Genomic DNA, 16,568 nt, shown 5'->3' with positions numbered 1-16,568 from the left:
TGGATTCTTTCCTCAACATTTTGTTTGTGGAATGTTTCTATGCTCATATTGCTGAATAGTATTTTAGTTTTTGAACAACCTCACCTTATCTGTTGTACTGTAATAAGTTTTCGTGCTGCTGGTTGGGGACTGTTGCTACTAAAACTCCTCTCTGTGTTTTTTGATGAATAAATGTCAAGTATCTGGTTGGTTGAGCACAATTTATAAGTCAAGGTATGCCTTTGTCAGCTCTAATAAATACCATCAGTTTTCTGTAATGGTTATAACAATCTACACATTTATTAGCAAAGTACCTAAGTTTTCTCCTGCATATTCCTGCTCATTATTTGTATTTTCTCTTTTTGAATTTGCTATTTTGATGAGAAAAAGTGATATCATATTATAATTACAATTGGGATTTTTCTGATGATTAATATAATTGATTACTCTTTCATTTTTTAATGGCCATTAAAATGTTAAATCCTAGTTTGTATTTTTTTGTTTGTTTGTTTTGCTGCTGCATCCCTTTCACTTCTTTGGAGTTTTATATGTCCTGCTGGGAAAAAAACAGTATTTTTATAGGATTTTGTTATTGGGATTACTGGCAAAACTGGAGATCAAATTTCAGTTGGACAATGGGAAACTTAAGCTTCAACATACTTTTTTTGGTTACTGTTATGACCTTCTATGTCATCTGTCAGACTGTGTTCTCACACTTGCTTTGTCTTCTATGCATATAAAGCTATTTTTACAATCTTCCAGATCTTGTCAAGTCTTCCTCAGCTCTGTCTTACCCATTCTTTACTGCTCTAATCACCCAGCTTCTCATCAACTCCATGCTAAGCACAGTGTTTCAAGAACTGCCCTATAAAAATTCACAGAGTGTAGGAGAGGCACATTTACTGAATACTCAAATTTCTAGTGACATATTTTCAGGTTTTAAAGTGAAAGCATGGAAGTTAATGTTGTTTCAGTATTGCTGCTAGATTTGATGGGGAAGCCAGTCTCTGGCATTCTGACCTCCTTGTAGGTGTTCTCTGTAATAAAACCACTTAGGGGTTGATACTTAACTACTGAATTTTAGGTTCCATCTTTGCTAACACTAATCAAAGTGTTCACAGCACAAGTTTCCATGGGAAGAAAATTAGATGACTTAGGGAAATTATCTGGTTTTTTGTACATCACATTTTGAAGAGTATATGCATAAATTGAAAGATATAAAACCAACATGCCTTTGCATGTTTAGCCTCTTTTAAAAGTATCATACCAAGATACACACCCAGGCATCAATTTGGGGCACCAATAACCACCTGTCTCCCTACATTTGTTCTGCTTCTCTCCCCATTTTTCTGTGTTTTTTCATGAAGCAGTGCTGTTTTGCAGCTGAAATCTGAATAACAAGGATATTAACGTAAAAGGCTTATTTATATCTATCTAGGCTTGTGTAACTTTTTTTCTGTTACTGTGAGTCCTTTAGTTTCTAAATATATTCAGTGCATATTCAGACATACACATCTTTAAAATGCAGATTTGCATAGTATAGTATAGCATAGCATAATATATATAACGTAGCATAATTTTCATGAAGCAAGAGTGTATTTTTCTCTCCAGATTTTTAAGAGTCAGTTAAAAATCTGCCAGCTCAGCAAACTGTTATGTCATGCCAGCCCATCTAATCTTTGGTGATCTCTAATGGTCTTCTATCTTAACCTGTCTTAAAACAGTGTCTCCTCATCACCTGAATTGATTGACTGTAGGCTTTTTTTTACAAAGTGACTCCTATATATTGATGCTTTCCAGGATGCCTAGAACACCACTGGGCTGTAATAGAATAACTCTACACAGCTGAGAAAATTCTTTCATGATGATTTCATAGCTTTTATCTGATGATGATTATTAGTGGCTTACCCCTTGAAAAAAATGCCAAAAAGAAAACTAGTATGTAGAAATACATCATAAATCAGCTAATACCATTCTTGTTTGAAAAAGCCAGATCTCAAATTACGCATAGTGCCATGAAGAAAAGTCTTAATTATAGCTTTATTTAAAACAGAAAAGGCAGATAAGCACCAATTCAAATAATGGTTAAATTTTCCACTTAAACTACCTCATAAGCTGTGTACATTAGGAAACTTACAAATAGACACTTACATGAACTATTACAGGAACTTTATTATGTAGTAAAGAGAAAAAAAGTACTGCATTTGCCATGCAGTAGAAGAATGTCCAGTCAGCCTGTTGTTATTTTTTTCTTCAACATTCTGAAAGCATTTATATTTCAGGACTGTGATTTAACTGATACTAATTTTATAAGTCTACATATCTACCGATAAGTTTATATTTAATCTCCTCCTTCTTATCTGTTTGTTCACTGGAATATGTGAGTACTAAATGAGTCAACCAGTGTGGGAATTAATTTAAAACCCTGGGGCACAAAGAATAACAAGCAGAGAAAGAAAATAGTGAAGTATCTTTCAAGTACATTCATTCACTTAGTAAGTGTGACTAACTGTTGCTAGATATTAAGGACTGGGGAATTATGTCTGAAGCAGTACTGAGGGCGTAAGGTAGAAAAGAAGAAGGCAATAAAAGGAAGTGGCCAGTCCCAAGCTTCAAGGCTTTTAGTTCGTTTAGTAATTTAATTCATCCATCTATCCATCCAACATCTGTTGAATGCCTATAATTTAAGGTACCAAAGACACAGTAATAAAACTAAGCACTGGTTTTTGCCCAGAATGAGCTTTTAGTCTAGTGGGATAGACAACAAAACGACATAAGTGAAAAATACAGTGGATAATGATCAGTGCTAAAGAGAAAATTAAGTCAGAAAGCCAGAAGTATTGAAGGTGAGAAGCAGGTCGCTGTGTTGGGTAGGTTATCTGTGATGAAGGCATCTTTTAAAGACCTGAAGGAAGCCTGTCATCTAGACAGTTGGAGCCGGAAAAGCAGTAGGGGGTCCTTAGGTAGAAGTACATCTGGTGAACTCAGTGAGGAATTACAAGGAGGCGCTGGGGCTGGAGCAGGATGAATTACTGAGCAGAGTCGGTGAGGGCTCTGAGCTGCATTCAGCATAAGATGGGAAGACATTGGGAGATGCTGCTTCCACAACCAGATCTTAGATACATGGGAATGTGTAAGCTAAAACTAAATTCCACTCTAAATTGAGCAGACTGAAAAAGTTGTATTGGAAGATATTTGTGTTAGTTTTCTATCACAATAGTGAAATACTCAAGAAAATTAATTGTCTTATGAAGAGGACAGGTTATTGGGGTTCACAGTCCCGGAGGTCCCAGTTCATAATTCATTGGTCCACTGAGGATGGGGCATGTGTCAGGACAGCACATCACCTCTGCGCCACAGGAGGAACAGTTTACATCACAGAGCAAAGGAGAAAAGGAATCCAGGGTCACATCATTAGCTCCTAGGCAGTGACCTAAAGACCTCTTACCAGTTCTGCTGCTCACCTTCTGAAGGAGGCACCTCCTCCTGGGGATCAAGCCTTCAACACATGGACCTTGGAGGACATTCAAGATCCAGACTGTAGTGACATGAAACTAGGCTTGAGTGAAGGTTAGAAGCTGGACCTAAAGGTGTAGGAGCCATCTGAAAGAGGTCAGAGTAAATCATGAAAATGAGGCAGGCCTGCAAGGAGACACTAGCCTGGGCCTTGGAGATGCCCTGCCTCCTGTACTCCTAAGGGCTGTGGAGAGGAGGCAGTGTGAGGCTTTAAAATGTTAATATTTGTCCATCTTCTTTGATTGATTGGTGGATGGATGGATGGATGGATGGATAGATGGATTAATTAATAGTAGATTAGTAAGTAGATAAGATCACTTGGATTCCTCCTTTAGACTTCTAATTAAATATAGTTACAAAAGAAGAAAGAAAAGATAATTGGAAAAATGTTGTCCTTAGGCTGAACAATCAACTTGTTGTTCTGTGGAAATCAGATGTGCCTCCGGGGCTGACATCTCCAGCACTTCTGGAAAATTAGAAACCCGATCCAAAACTATCCTTAAAGACTATAATAAGAATCTGAAATTTTAGACTTAAAAACACCCTAAAAACCTAAATGTATTTGTTCTGGGGTCTACATATGTTGCTTTCAATTTATTTTCCTTTTTTAGGGGTGAGGGCATCTTTCTTGCTGCCCTCTATTGAAAGCACAGTTTCTCATTTTAAATTCGAGCACATACAAAATGATAAAGTTATTTCTGTATCTTTATGTTTTCTCAGATTTAATTCTGTGACCTTCATGCTAAGTCTGGGCTGTTTGCTTTGTGAAGACAAAACCATGTTGTATTCAGAACTGAAAGTAAAATTCTGAGGGCTGTTGTGTCTGTCAAAAAAACATTGCCCTCTCTTGACTTAAGGTGTTAAAAAAACTTCAGTGTTTTTTTTTTTTTTTTTACCTAATTTAGAGCATTGGTTTCTAATTCTGAATTGGACTATTTTGTACTAAACTGGCAAAAATACTTTTTTTGTCCATAAGTGAATGTGTACAGCTAATTTCTTTAGTAGCTTTTAGATGGAAGTCAGTTAAAGTGCAAATTGCTGTGGAAAGCAATTTTTAAACCCCTGTGTTTTAAGAGGAAATCAGACTTCAGTCCATTCTTCACTGCATGGGCAATACTACACTCCTTTCAGTAAACAGAAGAAAAGGTGAGTATTACTGATTTTTTTTCTTTCTTTCTTTCTTTCTTTCTTTCTTTCTTTCTTTCTTTCTGTCTCTTTCTCCTTTCTTTCTTTCTGTCTCTCTTTCTCCTTTTCTTTCTTTCTTTCTTTCTTTCTTTCTGTCTCTCTCCTTTCTTTTCTGTCTTTCTTTCTTTCTTTCTTTCTTTCTTTCTTTCTTTCTTTCTTTCTTTCTTTCTTTCTCTCTTGAGTTCTGTGTGTTTGTACCCCTATTCCTGTTTCAGTCTTGGTTGGTGTTAAGGAACTTGAATGCTGAGATTAAACCATTGTTTTTATATTTATTTTTCCATAGACTTAGTGCTGTGACACTATTCATTATACACCATTTTTGTTGCAAAGATTTTAGCAGCATTAGTTCATCTTGACTGATGTCCATGACTTCAGAGTACAAGTAGAAAAATAGAGATAGGTGTCTAGCAATGCTCCTCCCAAGTTATACAGTAAGGCTATCTAGATAAATCACTAGCTCAAAAGCCTACCAAACACATGGTGAAAGAAGTAAAGTGTAAGAGTTTATGTGTTTATGTTTAATAGATTTTCTAGAAGAAGCAAAAGGACATACAGATTCTATCTGGTTTATTTTATTATCCTTCAATTTTTGTAAAAAATACTGAAAAGTTTTATTGAGCTATAGAATGATTATTTTACTGCTTTTTTAAAAAGGCTTTTTAACCAAAGGAAATAGATCAATACTGTCATTCAAATCAGTGTATATAATATATATTTATATGATTATTACTGCTTTTTTATCATTAAGCTTTAGTTACATGAGTAGAAAGAAGGATTCATGAGAGATCACCTGATTCCTTCTCTTGCACTTTTAAACCATCACAGCTAGGTAAAAAATATTTTAGCACTTTATAATGTTCACTGTACAAAACAGTGTTCTTAGCACGTGTTATGCAAATGTCTGTCCATGTACAGTTGGATAATGTCCTGATAAACCCTTAGTGAGTTTCATATCCTAAGCTGAAAGTGCATTTGATGCCCCTAGCCTCCTACATGTCACACTTAGCAGCAGGTCACACTATGTTGGAGGCTCTGTTACCCCTGTGAGCACTGGCCACCTGGGAGCTATCGCTCACTACCATGACCTGGCTTCACAAGAGGGTATCATAGCACATATCGGTTGCTCGAGAAGAAAATCAACATGTAAACTGCTGTTTGTACTGAGTGCACATTATTTTTGCATCATTGTAAAGTTGAAAAATTAGTTGGAAACTCTCTGTACTTACACATTTAATTCTGACACTGATTCAAAGAGATAGCCACTGTTATACACACACACACACACACACACACACACACACACACGTGACACTGAGGTACAAAGTCTCACCCTCAAAGAAATGGAGCTGGAATTTGACCCCAAGCAACAGGTCTATGCTTTCAGCCAATATATTGCCAGCTATCGCTTTCCCTTTTTTCCTCCTTCTTTCTAGACGTTTTATTTCCTGCATTTGAAGTCCAGCCCATGAGGTCTGCCAGTTTTAGTTCAAGGCTCCCTTTTTTGTTCCTCTGCTTTGGTTTTTCCTTTTCCGATGACCAGCACTACCTTATAACCCTGTCGCTCACCGCGGCCTCTTTCTTTTACTTCCCTTCACCTGATGCCCTCCCACCTGGAGCTGCTTCTCAGTCCTAAAGTTATGCTTCTGTACAAAAGGCTTACCAGTTCTGAGTAAGACAGCACCGGTATAAAGTCTCCTCATGGCTTTTAAATATTTCCTTCTAAATATATCGTTTATTCCTGTTTGCCATATCTTTTTTCAACTATATTTGCAAAAGTACATTTGTCTGGTTACAGAGCTTCCAATTAGTGATGCATTCTGTGTGTTTATGCATATGCTTCAGATCCCCCAAGGCCTCTGAATTTTGACCATGATCAACAAACATGTTTGCATTATATGTGTTGTCTACAGGTTTTATTTAAGTTAGTTATGAAAGTTTGTTATGATGTATCTAGGATCTCCTGGCTCTCCAGACACACTGATATGAGTAGATTGCAAGTGTAAATTCTCTAAGACTACCAAAGGCAGTTACATGAGTCCCTTTAATAAGCAGGTACTTCACACCAGCCATTGGTTTTTCTGACTTAATCCCAGGGGAGAGACTAAAGAATAAAAAGCTACCTCCTACCCTGCCACATCACTCTTTTGCAAACAGATCTTCTAGCCTCCATCTCTGTGTTTTACTCTAATGAACTGTCTTATTGAAGACGAAATTGTGCCAACGAGTTTCCTGTTTACTTGGCTAAAAATAATCACTACCTGATTACCTTGTACCATGTAACCCGAAAGTACAGTGATTGTTGCTGTTATATTAAGTAAAATTTTCAAAGGATTGTAGTTCTAGATTTAGATTTTCCCTCTGTGCTCTACCTTCCATAATACTGTTTAACGCTTAGAGCTTGTTGTGATGGAGAATAGTGGTGAATATCCTTCCTCTTAAAAATTCTTACTGTTACTGCTGCACAGAGCTTGTTTCTCCTTAACAGTCCCAACTTCCGTTCTGGACACCTCTAGACTGAGAACCCGTTCCTCTGTGTGAGCAGGATCTTGACTACTGTCACTGCTTCTTTCCTTGAAAGTGTTGCACGTGCTTGCTGAAGTCCAGTCTGTAATGTGCCCAGCAACTATGCCCAGTTTCCCTCGGACTGGCATGTCTGAACACCTTTATCCAGGATAAACCTCAAGTTCTCCCGCTCTGAACAGAAGTGTCCAAGAGCTCAGAAGTATTTTCTTTCCCACTTACGTCCTATTCTTGCCTCTGTTATATCATGAGAATGTTCTGATTTGTCTCTTTCTCTGTGTAGCTCTGTACCTGACTAAAATTTCAAAGGCTGAGTGTACAGTTCAGGGATTGGCTTAGTGAGGTGTTGTGCTAATCTTTATCCTTTCTTGCCTTACTCCAAAACTTATGGTAGGGCTCGAACTATCAATTCAAGAAATCTCTTGAATGGACCAACAGGAAGGATCGTGGTGATATCTAGAATAAACACTATGGTCAAGGAAGGGAATGGGACAGGGCTTATTGCACTGACTAGCTGAGGACAACAACAAAATAGGATTGGGGCAGACATGCCATCAGGGGAGTACACCTAACTGTCTGGGTGGTTATGGACATTCCAAGGGTTGTAAACAGATACTAGCAGGGGAGTGCATAGAAATTAAGGACTGTAAGTAACACATGGAGCCGTGGAAATGGAAGGTGTACACAGGATGACTAGATGAGAGGTCTGTATGTAGAGAAAGTGGAGGGCTCCGAAGACGGTGGTTGGGATGGAAGGAGACCAGCGGTTGCTAGGTACCTGCAGCTGTGCCAGTGGGAAGAGGAGAAGGAGAGGCAGAGAACTCCATCAGTAGTGAACAGCTGTAGCAGGGCTAGATGAGGCACCTCACAGGGACCGTGACAACTTGGGGCAGCTGGTAGTGCTGGGCTGTTCTATTTTCCGTATGTGGGTAGCTTTGATTGGTGATGACATTGTGTTTAGTCATCGGAAGCTTGGGTCTGGTAAAAGACAGAGCAACAGGTTTGACTTGGCTTAGCAGGGACTGAGATTACATTTGACCTTATGCTGAACAAACAGGACCCAAACAGTAGATCAGGAATTTAATTTATCTTCTCTGCTCCCCTCACTGGCTGTTCAAACCACATTGTGTAGCAAGATTTCTGTTCTTGGATGACGCTTAAAATAGACATGGTTGTTTCTCTGGCTTCTCTCAGATCTTAAAAAAACAAAATGCTTTCAATAGCTATACTTTAAAAACAGACTCAGTTTGGCACTTAGGTGGCCTAGTCTAGCCCAGCGTAATAAACATTTACTGACTCAGAAGTGAGGCTTCCATCTCTAGCAGCTTCTGCTTGTTGCAGAGGTGAAGTCTGAGTGGAGAAGAGCTTTTACAGGGTTCTTCTGGTTCCCCTCAACATTTCTACGCTTCCTCCCTACCTCACCAGGAGACTGTGGGTTCTTGAGAGCAGATGGGTGCTCTTCAGAGACCGGAAGGCAGGAGAGAACTGACCTTGGTTGGCCGTTGGTGTGACGCTGGGAGGCCGTGAACCTAAGTCTTTTGTGGCCACTGTTCCAGTTTCTCGGAGAGTCCCTCCTCCCTCATTTCTCTGCTTCTCTCATCTGTTTGCTTTTACAGGACAGGGTGGGCACACACTTCTCTGATATCCCAGTGGGGTGCTGCTGAGGCTCTTTACTTACTGTTCCAGGCAGCCTTAATTCAGGTGCAGTTCACTCTGACTGTACAGACTGGGTTAAGTGGAAATACTCCGCTTTAGCGCACAGACAGGTGAGCGCATGCAGGACTGTCGTAGGGTAACTGCTTTTCAGGCTGCGCTGAAGTCAGTAAAGTGGAGACAGAGTACAGAAACGCTGGTGCTTAAGAGGCAGAAAAAGGAGAAGTCACGGGCAAAGGAGGCCAGTGTGTCAAAGGAGAGACTGTCTGGGAATCAGCCCAGAATTAGGCCTATTAACATGTTTATTCCTTACCAAGAAGGGGGCACCTTTAAGACCTTTGCTTAGTTCTTCTTGTTTTGAAATTTGATGTTAATTTGAGTTTAGAATTTTGTAATTCTTTGAAGACAAACTTTAACTCTTCTTTTTACAGTTGTGTATGAACACAGATCAAGATTAGAAAAATCCTTACAGAAAGAAAGACTTGAACATAAGAAAGCCAAGGAAGGTAAGTAAACAAGGTGATTTGTGGTCTGTAGTTTTCTCAAACTTCTTTAAAATATCATGTACCTGACTTATGATATTTTCGGTTAAGCTGTTTTTCGTGGCAACTCGAAGCTAGTGTTATAAGTGAGCAGAGAAGATGTGTCAAGAAATATATTAACCATTGTGCAATAATCCCTGTTCAGAATTTCATTTAGAATCTTTCACTGTGTTTGTGCCGCCTTGAGGTGATCCATATATGTATAGGTCATACCAATTATTTAAAAAAAAACAACTTCTCATCTGGATATACATAGGTATATTGCTAAAACCTGGAAATTATCCACAGATGTGAAAGCAGCATATGTTGTTCAGAATATGGCACTTTTGACACACACAGAGACACATGTTTATAGTATAATGCATTGATCACACTATCTGGTATATTTTAAATTAAATACCTGTTTTATTTTTCGTTTTTATTTTTGGTACCAGGAATCAAACTCAGGATCTTGCGCTTGCCAGGCAAGTGCTGCACTGCTGAACTGTATCCCCAGCAGTACCTGTTTTAATCTTTTAACTGCTTTTAATGCTTCAGCCAATTGGTTTTTTTTAATTAATTTTTCTTTTTTTACCAACCAGAAATCAAACTCAGGACCTTGCACTTGCCAGGCAGGCGCTTTGATCTTGAGCTATATCCCCAACAGTTGGTTCAGTTTGAATTATTAATGGCAGGGATAAGGTAGTGCTATTGATTTATATCAAAAGTTTTTTTTTAATGCAGACTTTCTCCTACTTATGATTTGAAGTTATCTGCATTCTTTTATTTATTCATGTTTTGTTATAAATCTTGAAATTTAGTGAGATGTTTTGTGTGAATTGCTTGCTTGAGTAGGAGAAGGGTGAGAAAAAGAGGTCAGTACTGGGTAAGATACTTTACTGACCCTCAGATTGAGCCTGTGTGAGGAATAAATTGGCAGAACTGAAGTACATTGAGAAGAGTGGAATTTTGCTTGTGTTAAACACAGAGTGATTTTACAGAGCCACCTAGTGGGTAATAAAGTTTTCAGAGCACGCAGATGGCTTGGATGGCCAGGTTTCTCTTTTCAGGCCCTGGGAGTCTGGTGTGCCCGTCTGTCAGGGAGATGGAAAGCACCCTTGTCTTCAGATGTGCTCCATTGTTTTCTTCCTCAGTTTCAAAGAATCAATCTTAGAGATATTCTAAATGCACTGTTAATCAAGTGGTTATAACACAGAATTTGTTGATGTAAGTTTACAGCTACAAGGTAAAAAGGAAGATGGGATAGTATTTTCTCCAACTCTTTATAAAGCATCGCGAGGGAAAGTAAAGCATATAAATCACAAGAAGATGAACATAAGCTGGAAATGTGCTGGTGCAAGTCTGAGTAAAGTATCTTTATTCACCTGCATGTACCCTATTGTCTCCATTTTGCTTTTTCCAGATTTCCTTGTTTACAAGTTAGAAGCACAAGAAACACTAAATAAAGGAAGGGTAAGATTTTTTTCTCTTCCTCTTAATTTCTTTTTATTGAACTTGAAGGAGAGAGAAATGTAATTGCAAAATCATTTATTCTGTTGATCATTAGGATTCTAGGAGTGACATACTTTTTTTTCCCCTATAAGCAAGGCCTTAAAATTGTTCTTTGAAACCTACCTTCACTTATCACATTATTGATAATACGAGTAAATTAGAAATAGTATAAGTGATTAACAGGAAAGAGAAAATTATTTTTGTTCATTTATTCATGGGGCACATTACTTTTATTTGCCTTTGCAAACATATCATCTTAACACAGGATCTGGCTCAGGACTGGCATTTAGAAATATTTGTAGAATGAATTATCACTGGCATTTGAAAATATTTTTGAAGTCTAAATTAACTGGAGAAAAGCAAGTCACTCTTTCAGTCTAAGAAAAATCTGTAGTATTAATTGAATAAAACATTTGTGTTCAGGGATGCAAAAACTGAGAAAAGTCAGCTTTTGAATTGCTTGGGAGGTAGTCTGCTTTTAGTTCTGATTTAATTTTAAAAACTAACCCATTCCAGCACTCAGGAGGCTGAAGCAGGAGGGTCACTGCAAGTTTGAGAACAGTGAGCTAAAGGTCAACATGAACTGCATAGTGAGGCCCGGTGTCAAAAAGACCAAAACAAACAAACAAACAAGAAAAACCAAAAACCAAAAACCTCTAACCCAAACTGTCTGTGCTATTGTACATTTTATGTCATTGTCTTATAAATTAAAGTACTAAAGCAGTGAAACAAAATGTTAATACAAAAATCAAGTTCATTTTAGAAGTTGTGAAAGTTTGAGAAAATTGTATATACTTTAGTTGGTGGGCCAGAGAAAAACAGGAAATATATTATACAAAGGTACAGCAAGGAAAGAGGGAGCACTGCAGTGCCTTCCGCGTGCTGAGGTGACGGGTGCCGGAAGCTCTGGGAAGGGTGAGGCCTGCCTGTGCAGGTGCCCGTGGCCACTGAGATCCGGATTCGGTACCTGGAGTCAGCCCTGGGCTCAGCGTCCAGGCCAGCCCTGCTGTCAGTGAAGTACTTTCTCTGGACACGCATCTTCCCCTCCTTAGTGTCTCCCTCTGTAAGAGTCTCATGGTGGTGAAGTCTGTATGGAGAATTTCTTGCACACTGGACTTGAGGGAGAAAAGCTTCTTTTCTCTTCCCTCCCTTATGCTTCTGAAGTCTGGTACAGCTGATAGGTCACTTCTTCTCCTTACCCCGAGCACCAGCACAGTGTGCTAGTCGTGTTGCTGAGTTGTATCTCCAGGTTCCTCCCTGTATTGTATTTTGGCCTGAGTTCCTTAAAATGTGAGAGGAAAACCTAAGTTATTTCTAAGAGCCCTGCCACCTTATCACTTTATGGTGCCGTGTCCTGCATTTTCACCAATAAAGTAGGGTAAACCTGCGAGAATGGTGAAACTTCGCTTCTGCTATTAAGTAAAGAGATGGCTGGGGAGATACCCTGGCTCAAGCATAAAATCCATCTTAGCTTACATGAGTGAAACAAATGAAAATCTTTCATTAGGAGCTTGCAGCTACCTTTAGCCAGAGAACCAGATTAGTTTTCTTTTGTTGACTTTTTTTTTTCAATTTACAGCAAGACTCCAATAGCAGATACAGTGCATTGAATGTCCAACACCAGATGTTAAAAGTGAGTAATTTAAATTGCACTTCTGGATGACTTAAAAGATTAGCTAATAACTGAACTGATGATTTTTAAGGTAATTGAAAAAAGTTTACAGAAAGTTGATTTGTGTTGCATCATGATATATTGGCTAAAAACTACATATAATATGAGATATGTTTTGCCTCAATATAGTTATTATTTGTTTACAGAGAATATAGTTAATATTATTACCCATTTTCTTATATCCCAAGCTCTCTATTTTTTAAATTTTTTATCTTTAATTTTTCATAGTAGTTTTCCATAGGCATTTTCTTTTTCCTAAGACACTGGAAGCTGTAGAACTGTTAAAGTGCTTCCTTTGTGTTACTAGAATTTAATAAATGTACTTTTACCTACCACAGGAATGCGATTTATTATTTAAAGATTCTCCTTCCTTAGTCCTTCAGTAAAATTCATTATTGTGTGTCAGGAACACCAAAAATAAAAAAGAGAAGAAGTTATTGCTTCTGTCAAGCCAGAAGAGATGAGCAGCAGGCCATTCTGCATAGCATGCAAATTGGGCCATCCTCCCCCTCCTGCCAAGTCCCCCAGCTTTTGGTCTGGCCTTTCCCTTTTTCCCTGTGTCAGTAGGACACAGGCCTTGAGTTGAACCAGAACCTTTCCTATGATCAAGAGTGCACCCCAGGACTTAAAACAGTCCCATCTTTTTATGTTAAGATTTGGAGACCGTAGAGTTTAACTAGGTTTGGATTTCAGTTGGATTATAACTAGGTTTTGATTTCAGTTGGATTATAAGCTGAAACTTTGCATCTGTGTGTTTAATCAAACTATATCTTTCTAAAATAATTGATGAAAAGGGGACACCTACACTGAATGTACAGTCTTTTTTCTTGTCATTATTTCCTTAACAACATAATACAACAGCAATTTATATAGCATTACATTATATTAGGTATCGTAAGCAATCTAGAGATGATTTAAAGCAAGAAGGATATGCAGATATTAAATAAAAATATTGAGTGTTGAACATCTCTAGATTTGCATATCTGAAGGATGTCATGGAGCCAGCCTCCTGCAAGTACCAGAGACTGTGGTATGTTGGTGGGAAACTATCAGGTTGAAAGAGAAATTCCGTAACACCTGTGGCAGACCATTTTGTAATTAGCTTTACCTTATTTCTACAGTAACTCAAGTTTCAGGGAATTTCTCCCAAATTACTCCTTTTTTCATCTTTCCTGCTAACTTCTTGTTGTTAGCACCAATATTAAAAATAAAAGGCAAGATTATTTTCACATTTATTGGAAACATAGATATGCAAGGGAGCTTTGCACGTAGAGAGCAGTCTGAGGAAACTGAACATGTCTTTTCATTCATTCTTACTTTCTTGCAACATAAAGGCTATGCTTCCAGGAAACAGCCTTAGTGTACTTTAGAGAATGTATAGCTCTGCTCAGTTTTTCATCCTGCAGAGTCAACATGAGGAGCTGAAGAAACAACACAGTGACTTGGAAGAGGAACATCGCAAACAAGGGGAAGACTTCAGTAGAACATTCAGTGACCACAAGCAGAAGTACTTGCAGCTTCAGCAAGAGAAGGAACAAGAGCTTTCTAAACTAAAAGGTATTTGCAAGTCAAATTAGGCAATTAGCAATAGTATTAATTACTATTAGGAATATTAATCCAATTAAACAATACACTTTTCGCATATTTGTGTAAATCTTGTTGCATTTACCTTAGTGTCTATTTTTATCGATTCAGGTTTATTTAAGGAAACAGAATAGACAGCTTAGTGTATCCTGTTGTATCTCAGGAGCACATATGGCCACTTGGGCAAGACAGTTCTCTTCCTGTGTGTCAGGAGACATTTAGTATCTCTGATTCCCTACACACTAAAGATCTCAGTGTTCCTCAGTTATAGCTATGACTAGAAATTGTTTCACACATTTCTAAACATCCCAGAGTGCAGAGAAGTTTCTGTTGTTGCTGCAAAAGGCTCTGGCTCCCTCTCAGACTGCTGTGACTCTTAGCTTGAATTACTAGTTAAGTGACAATGGACAAGTTATGTCATCACCACAGGCTTCATTGTCTTTATCTGTAACATAATCATAAAAAGTATCAACTTTATTGATTTTGTGAGCAGGTTAAATAGTTTATGTAAAGCATCTAGAATAGTTATTGGTATATGGTGCAATAACTGTCATCAGTGTCAGCATCAAGAGTTTTTTGCAGCAACATGGAACAAAATGCACCACTTTATTGAATACAGATGAGCTCTGTGAAATGCATGTGTGCTAAATAAGTCGAAAATGTGAGAACTGGCTTTAAAAGATATATGGCATGTTCAAAATGTACAAAAGTAGTGGTGAAATCCAAATATGGTCCATCATCTAGCCTGTTGTATAATGTCAAACAATTTCTGTGGCTAGTGAGTTACATACTGAGATGTCCTCAAGGAGTCAGGTGGGATGCTAAATGCTTACACTGGTTTTGCAATTTTTTGTCTATAAGTATTTCCCAAAATAAGTAATAACAAAAAGGCATATAAGATTAGTTACCGAGGCAGTCCTAAAAAGGGTTAACATGGCTTGGATAGAGTTTGGCCAAGTGTCAACAGATGGTATCCAAGAGAGATAGATATGTAGGGTCCTTAGCTTGTTGGAGATAGGCAGATGGTAAGGGGTTTGGGGGGATAAGAAAAAGAAAAAGGCTAAACACTGGAAGTCCTCACAGGTATAAAGGAAGAGAAAACCAGAGAATTCTGGTGTCTGAGGAAGTCATAACTTTTTGTGAAGAGAGAAGAGACACTGGATTTACTGTTCAGCATTTGCTAAGCTGATCCAGTTCATTTAATAACAGAGTAATTCACTAAATTATATACATAGTAGGTAGATTCATTAAAGAATGAGAAATAACATTTTCTGAGATACCTGATCTGTGATGACCTACTTTAAAAATGTTACATATTTTAATATTTTCATTTAAATTTAACTATAACACGGAAAATCAGATTTTCTTATGTCAACTACTTTTCTTAAAAAGAAACAATATCCGTGTATAAAAACAAGTTAAAAACTTGTACATAGAAGAATTCAGTGGGATCTCACCTTGTTAAAGAGCTTTTTCACAACAAAGGAAATTGCCAACAAAGAGAAATGAAAACCCACAAAGTAGGAGAAAGATTACAGCCAGTTGTCCCTCAGACAAGAAACTTATATCTAGAACATAGAAATAACTGAAAAATCAGACACCTTCCTCCCAAATTCAAAGACTCAATCTAGGCATCTGAGGTAAATATAAACTTCTCAGATAAAGAAATATAAATGGCAAATAAATATCTGAAAAGTGTTCAACACTATGGTAATTCAAGAAATGCAAATTAAAACAACACTGAGATTCCATCTTACCCTAGAACGAATGGCTGTCATCCAAAAATTAACCAATAACATGCTGGTGGGATTGTGGGGAAAAGGGAACACTTCTCCACTGTCAATGGGAGTGTAAACTGGTACAACCACTGTGGAAATCACTGCAAAGATTCCTCAAAAAACTATGATTAGAGGTTCCATTCAACCCAGCTATTCCCCATTTGGGTATCTTCCCAGAAAAACTGAAAACATCGTACCACAGCAATATATGTGCACCCATGTTTATAGCACCACAATTTGAAATACCTAAATCTTGGAAACAACCCAAATGTACATCAGCTGAGGAATGGATAAAAAAAGATGTGTGTTGTTATATGATAGAGCACTCACTACTCAGCCATAGGAAGGTATGGCTGATTTTTATGGGTAGACTTTTATAGGTAAATGGATGTACTCAACACCATACTCATCAGTGAAATAAATCAGATTCACAAGTGTAGATACTGTATTGTCTCACTAGTATATGAAACTGAATGAATAAATAAGATCCCAAAGGTACAATAGCTATTATGAACTGGGAAGAAACGGTTCAAAAAGAAAGAGAAACTAGGATAGGGAAAAGGGGAAGGAAGAAAATGAAAAGAAAAAAAAATAATTAGTTAACATAGTTATACAGCTAGTTTCTTTTAGTTCACTGAAATAAAAGGT

The 16,568-nt window shown here is 37.8% G+C and overlaps 1 protein-coding gene across 5 annotated transcripts in view; it reads left to right on the top strand.

Moving 5' to 3' along the window:
• Nucleotides 1–16,568, top strand: part of Golim4 (golgi integral membrane protein 4) — a 77,037-nt gene that overhangs the window by 25,006 nt on the left and 35,463 nt on the right. For 3 of the 5 annotated variants that reach the window (XM_063227121.1, XM_013145497.3, XM_063227122.1), the window contains exons 2-5: nt 9,285–9,359; nt 10,798–10,847; nt 12,466–12,519; nt 13,965–14,115. In XM_063227121.1, coding sequence (XP_063083191.1) covers nt 9,285–9,359; nt 10,798–10,847; nt 12,466–12,519; nt 13,965–14,115 — 330 coding nt within the window. Of the gene's footprint in view, nt 1–9,284; nt 9,360–10,797; nt 10,848–12,465; nt 12,520–13,949; nt 14,116–16,568 lie in introns of all 5 variants that reach the window. The other 2 variants (XM_063227120.1, XM_063227119.1) reach the window with 1 other exon arrangement.

The sequence above is a fragment of the Cavia porcellus genome, unplaced genomic scaffold (genome assembly GCF_034190915.1).
Source record: "Cavia porcellus strain 051 isolate PalLab524CR breed Dunkin Hartley unplaced genomic scaffold, mCavPor4.1 scaffold_17, whole genome shotgun sequence".
NCBI classification, from domain to species: Eukaryota; Metazoa; Chordata; class Mammalia; order Rodentia; family Caviidae; genus Cavia; species Cavia porcellus.
Note: the sequence above shows the minus strand (reverse complement) of the source record. Positions and strands in the feature narration are given on the sequence as shown.